The sequence below is a fragment of the Neltuma alba genome, unplaced genomic scaffold (assembly GCF_004799145.2).
Source record: "Neltuma alba isolate B1F8T4 unplaced genomic scaffold, ASM479914v2 tig00000874_pilon, whole genome shotgun sequence".
NCBI classification, from domain to species: Eukaryota; Viridiplantae; Streptophyta; class Magnoliopsida; order Fabales; family Fabaceae; genus Neltuma; species Neltuma alba.
Genome location: NW_021632234.1, coordinates 191,462 through 197,817, shown reverse-complemented (window position 1 = coordinate 197,817; position 6,356 = coordinate 191,462). Strand labels below are relative to the sequence as shown.

General features: G+C 36.4%; 1 protein-coding gene across 1 annotated transcript; it reads right to left on the bottom strand.

The window, feature by feature from the left end:
• Positions 1-5,038: 5,038 nt before the first annotated feature.
• LOC114747391 (protein FAR1-RELATED SEQUENCE 5-like) lies at positions 5,039-5,950 on the bottom strand. Its single transcript, XM_028935716.1, has one exon. The coding sequence runs from the start codon at positions 5,948-5,950 to the stop codon at positions 5,039-5,041; it is 912 nt and encodes a 303-aa protein (XP_028791549.1).
• Between the last annotated feature and the right edge of the window lie 406 nt (positions 5,951-6,356).

Sequence of the window (6,356 nt, the reverse complement as noted above, 5' to 3'; positions counted from 1 at the left end):
CACTTCGTTTTGCGAATCGAGATTCTATAATAGATTTGTTTTGTCTACCTTTGAAAGGTATTGATGTGATTATTGGCATGAATTGGTTGATGGCTAATAGTGCAATTCTCGACTGTAAACAGAGTTTAGTGACTATTCTGGTAGGTGCATTATGTACTGAGTTGCTTGGTGGCCCAGTTCTTTTGTTAGCTACACAAGTGGATAAGGCGGTGAAGAAGGGGTGTCAGGCCTTCGTTGTATTCTTCTCCATCAATAGGAGTGAAGCAGGCGAATTTGAGCAAATAGATATGGTAAGGGAGTACCCAGAGGTGTTTCCAGACGAGGTTGCGGGACTACCTCCAGAGCGGGAAGTAGAGTTCTCCATAGAATTGGTTCTAGGAACCACCCCAATTTCAAAGGCTCCATATAGAATGTCTCCTTTAGAATTGGTCGGATTTATTGGAAAAGGGATTTATCAGACCAAGTGTGTTGCCATAGGGATCACCGGTTTTGTTTGTGAGGAAGAAAGATGGTAGCTTGAGGCTGTGTATTGACTACCGACAATTAAACAAGGTCATAATCAAGAACAAGTACCTGTTACCTAAAAATCGACGACTTGTTGGACCAATTAGTTAGAGCATCAGTTTTCTCTAAGATTGATCTGAGGTTAGGATACCATCAGCTGAGGATATGGGCAGAGGACATTCCAAAAACGGCCTTTTGAACTCGTTATGGGCACTATGAGTTTTTGGTGATGCCTTTTAGACTAACAAATGCTCCAACCGTCTTTATGGACTACATGAATCGGATCTTCCGACCTTATTTGGACAAATTTGTGGTAGTGTTCATTGATGATATACTGATTTATTCTAAGAGCGAGGAAGAACATCAAGAACATCTCCACATCGCACTACGAATTTTGAGGGACCATCAGTTGTATGCTAAACTATCAAAGTGTGAGTTCTAGTTGAAAGAAGTAAATTTTTTAGGTCACGCTGTATCTGCTTAGGGAGTGGTAGTGGATTCTAACAAGGTAGATGCAGTACTAAAGTGGGCGGTTCCCAGATCAATAATCGAGGTGCGAAGTTTTGTGGGATTAGTTGGCTACTATTGGAGATTCATTCAAGGCTTTTCTCAGATTGCAATGCCATTGACTAAGTTAACCAAGAAGGATCAACCATTTGTTTGGACGGAGAAATGTGAAGCAGTGTTCCAAGAGTTGAAGACCAGGTTGACTACAGCTCTGGTGCTTACTCTTCCAACCCTTGGAGTACCGTATGTTCTATACACTGACGCTTCAGTAAGGGATCGGTTTCTCTCCACTTCCTTCTAGTTCGCTTCCCATTCACTACCTTCGACGATGTTGTTTCACACTAACAATCTTAACCGTCCATTTCCTCACTCCATCTCAGTCATTCAGTAGGTTCATCAACTTCTGTTTCTCTTCCTTGACGACGGTTTATTCAGCTGTTCTTACCTTCAGACGCAAACACAACGAAAGCGAGAGAGGAGAGAGGGATAACGTGACAATGGCCGCTGGAGTTGCCAGCGCCGTCGCCGGAGATCGCACTCCGGAGCTCATTGGTATAGTTCATGACATTATTGGAATTTACGGTGGAGTTGGGGATCCTCTTCTGCTACTACCTCTGAAGCCGATGCTATGTTCAAGAAGGACAACACTGATCTGGTTCATCAGATCTCTTTACTTATGTATTTGTTTGAGGAGATTAGGGACTCAAAGAAGGCCGCCATTGATTCTGGAAACTCGGATGCTTCTACTTCGTCCACTGGCTCTGCATCTTCTTGGTCCTCTGATCTAGTGCTCACTCTCTAGTCAGCTAAGCGCCTTATTTCAGTCACGAGGAACTTCCGTTCTAATTCATCTTCTGTCAGTTGTTCGATCTACCTTAATTTTCCCAATTTACTCTATTTTTAATAATTTACTCTATGCTGGGTTTCATTGACAAGGAATCAATTTTGGAATGTTTGTGCAATCCGTTTGCAGTCTTCGGATATAGGAAATAGCTGAAACCTCTTGATACATATGATGTTATTGCTAATTGAGCATGAGTCATGCTTTTATTTAGAATGTTTTTTAACTTTTGGAATCTTCTTTGTATACAACCGATGAATTAACAAGGCGAATTCTGGGATACATGTTTGCCTAATTGTGTGCGAACATGTTAGATATATTATGCTTTGAGATCAGGCTTATGAGGTAGGTTATTACTTCACTGGCATTGTAAAATAATATATAAGCAATAAGGATATAGGCTTCAAGTTTGGCTGGTTGTTATTTTTTGACTAATTAACATAAGATGGTAGGGTATCAAGCTTTAGCTTGCTAAAATTGTTTTCTTGGGTGATATTTTAGTTTATATTTTTGGAACCTTCCTAGCTAAGGTAGTCTAATTATGTCTAAATAGATTACCAAGTTTCAATCCTTATCCTTTGACTCCTTCCAATTTCATTCCTACGAATCATGTCTTGAGTATTTGTTGTCATTTTCATGTAGTTACTAAGTTCTATTTAATCAGGCATTCAAGCCAAGTTGATCCTGGGCACAATTATAAGGAGAGAAAGTAAAAATGCCAATATTTATCAAGATTATTTGGAAGATAGGGTAAGTTTTAGTGAAGATAAGCTGATGAACTCTAATAGCAAGGCTGTCATGATGGCTTAGGAGAAGCCATTGATGGAGGCTCATGCTAAAGCTATTTGTTCAGGAGGTGGTCACATATTGAATATTGGATTTGGAATGGGTCTTGTGGATATAGCCATTCAACAATATGCACCTGCGACACACACCATTTTTTATTTGCAATATCATGTCTTAGCAGCATACTTGCACAATTTTAGTTGATGAAACTGTCTTTATGTTTGATGCTTATAGATCAGTATAACTAACGTTTTGTGAGGACTGTTATTTCTGAACATCATAATCGGTCATCAATCTTGCTATTCAAATGCTATACTTCTCAGTGGTTTAAAATGCTATGAGAAATATTGCTACATACCAAATAACATCTATGATTGTTTCATGACAGATTACACAAATGATGAGCAATCTTCATCATAAAATAAAGCCTACTCAAATTACATGAGTTAAGAAGACATGAAAATGCTGGAAGAACGAGCTTGCTTGAACAAAAAAGAGGGCAGCCCGGAAATATGAAAGGAGGAGCTTTCTTGATCCAAAAAGAGAGTAGCCCAGAAGTATAAAAGGATGAGCTTGCTTGACCAAAAAAAAGAGCAGCCCATAAGAAGCTAGATGCTGTATAAACGATCTAGATAAAAAGAGCTGAAATGGAGACTTCATGCAGGAGGATCTAAGTCAATCATTGAACCTGTATTTGTAACATAGTCAAAATTTGTATTGTTAATCAATATGTAACAAGAGGCTTCAAATTGTCAATTATCTTCAGATGAGACAATGCTGTGTAAAAAATTCAAATTTCAATAAAAGTGACTAATTTTTCCCTTCAATTATCATTATTCTTTATGGTTACCATCATTATATGTTTGGCTAAAATCTAGTTCTTCAAAGGAAGTCATGTTGCAGTCAAGTGATGCCTACAGTCAAGAAATAAGAAGAATGTCTCAATTAACATGTCTTAGATAAAGAAACTAGTTTGATTATGTTGTCCAACATTATATGACATACCGTCAACAAATCTGTGAAAGTCATTTGAATTGGCTGAGAGTTATCCAACATCATATGATTATGTTGTACTTGAGTTGATGAGCTAGATTTTTGAAGTTGACTATCTTGTCCCTAAAACATATTCAAAAAGAAACAATAAAAATATAAGAAGCCTCTATATGAAATTAAATTGATCAAGAATTAAATTGACCATAAATATACCTGCGAAGTTTTCACTAAATGTGAAGCTTGAAGAGGTTTCTTAGAGGTTCTTCGTTTCTTTGGACGAGTTTCAACACAGCTCTTTATCTGTTTACTTGTCTTTTTACCGTATCTCTTTTTAAACCCAACAACTTTTCTACAATCATTATCACCATCATGATTCTCCACATGATCCTTGCTACTATTGTTGCCATCTGAAAGATATTTTATATGTATCTCAGTTACTTTCTTACTAAGTTCCAACACAGCTTCATGGACAAGAGAGAATGGCTCTGGACTTTCTGACGCATCACTTGCTAATTTAACAAGCAAGGGGCATAATTGTCTATATCGATTTGATCTTTGCATTTTAGGATCAACTTCAATCTGATTTCCCTTAATATCATACACTACACTACATCGTGCTTCTCTTGTCCACCTCTTTACAATATATTTTTGAGGGAGTAATTTGACATCACGTTCATTCAATACCCTCAATGCGTGACAACATAATATGCCCACTCTTTCAAAATTTTTGCAACTACAGCTGATCGTCTCTGTTGAAGGATCAAATGTTAAATTAAACTCCCTTTTCTTATCATACATGGTGATAACATAATTAAACACGATGACACTGTCCTCCTCATCTTCATTTTTCTTTCTTTCTTTTCTCTCTTTTATACATGTGGCTTCACATTGATCATATTGGTGTTGGAACAAGTCAAAAATAGGTCGAGTATAGACATCAGAAAGTTGATGAAGCATGCATGAACTCTGCAATATCAATCTTGGCACCTTGTCACGTGCCTCAAAATCACTTTTCAATTCATTGTAGCGTTTCTCCTCTAAAACTTGTTCAAATTGATGCAAGAATCGATTGATATCCAATAAAACATTGGTACATTTTTTAACAAATGCATTAACACTTTCACTAATTTGTGTGCTTCTCATACCAAGTGTCTTTATGTTCTTCATATAACATGCTGCCCATTTCTCTTTTATCTGGTACATAGATATCAACCATGAGTTTTCTGTCATACTTTCTTTTGATAATAATATTTTCCAAGCTTCTTCAAATTCTATTTCATCCCAACAATGATACATGCACTTGTTGAAATCACTAACCATTGAATTTGGAAGATGCTTCATTGCATTTCTTGAAATATGCCACGTGCACAAAGCATGCTTTACATCTGGCATCACTTCTTGTAATGCTTATGCCATGGCAGCATCTTGGTCAGTGAAAACTATTAAAGGCTTTAAATTCTTATGTGCACATAGAAAAGTCTCGAAGAGCCATTTAAATGTCTCGATGGTCTCATCATATAACAATGCCACTCCAAAAATCACCCCTGCTTTGTAGTGGTTAAAGCCAAAGAAAATTGCAAGAGGTCTGTGATTACTATTCGTGCAATAAGTTGTATCAAGTGAAATTACTTCTCCAAAGCAAGCATAGTCAATCAACATGCGTGCATCAGCCCAAAACACATTTGTGACTCGCTCCTCTGAGTCCATTTGGTAAGCATGGAAAAAGGATGGATTTTCTGTCAATTGTTGCTCAAAATAACGAAATATACATCCAGCATCACCATATTTCATAGCTCGTTGCCTTCTTGAGTTAAGATAATTTTTAACATCATCTCTTGTATATCCCAAATTATCTTGACCTCCTGCATACTGGCTTTGTAAATTGAATGCCAATTTTTGATTAATCCCAGCTTTTTCAGCAGTTTCTAATTCATGTTGTTGAGCCGGTGTTATCCTTCGATGTGATGCAAATAGATGAACAGCTTTGGGGGGCTGAAGAGGATGATTATGATATAGAACAACTTCAATAATTTTGTATTTTCCATCTACCAGCTTAACTTTCATTCTAGCTTCGCATCCTGTTCTTGTCTCATCTCTGGGCTTCCTAGTTCGCACATCTCGTTTATTTGGTTTTCTGACCCCTTCTTTATTACAAACATATAGATAAGAAGAATATATTGACTTATCATTTTTAGTTTTGTTAAACTTCTGCTTTCGAACACCAAAGCCAGTTCTTCTCCCATATGCATTCCAAAATTCCCATGATTCTTTTATATCATCAAATTCAAGATTAAGTCTAGGAATCAAATTTGTAGTCATGGTATAAGGTCCTGCAAAATTGCAACGTATATACCCAGTATAAATTGATTTGTAAAATAATTGGCTATTTACCACACTTTTATTGTCAAAATTTAATAATGCATGAGGTGGTCAGAAATGATTTTTTTCCTAAAGTATTATCTAAACTTTATTTCACTTCCATCTACAAAATTATTTTATTTATTACATTTTAATAACAAATGAATTTTCCTGCAAATAGTTAGAATAAAATAAACAACATGTTTATACATTTGCAAGGAGTGAATGAAATCCTTGTTGAAATAAACAATATGCATGAATATATAAAGACCACATACACATGTTGCCTCATGACCCATAGAACATTGTGCGTGAATATATACATGCTGCCTCACAAAAACATAAATGAAATCAGAAATAATTTATT

Bases quoted from the DNA above. Each gene is read 5' to 3' on its own strand.
- LOC114747391 (XM_028935716.1), bottom strand. From the start codon at position 5,950: ATGACTACAAATTTGATTCCTAGACTTAATCTTGAATTTGATGATATA.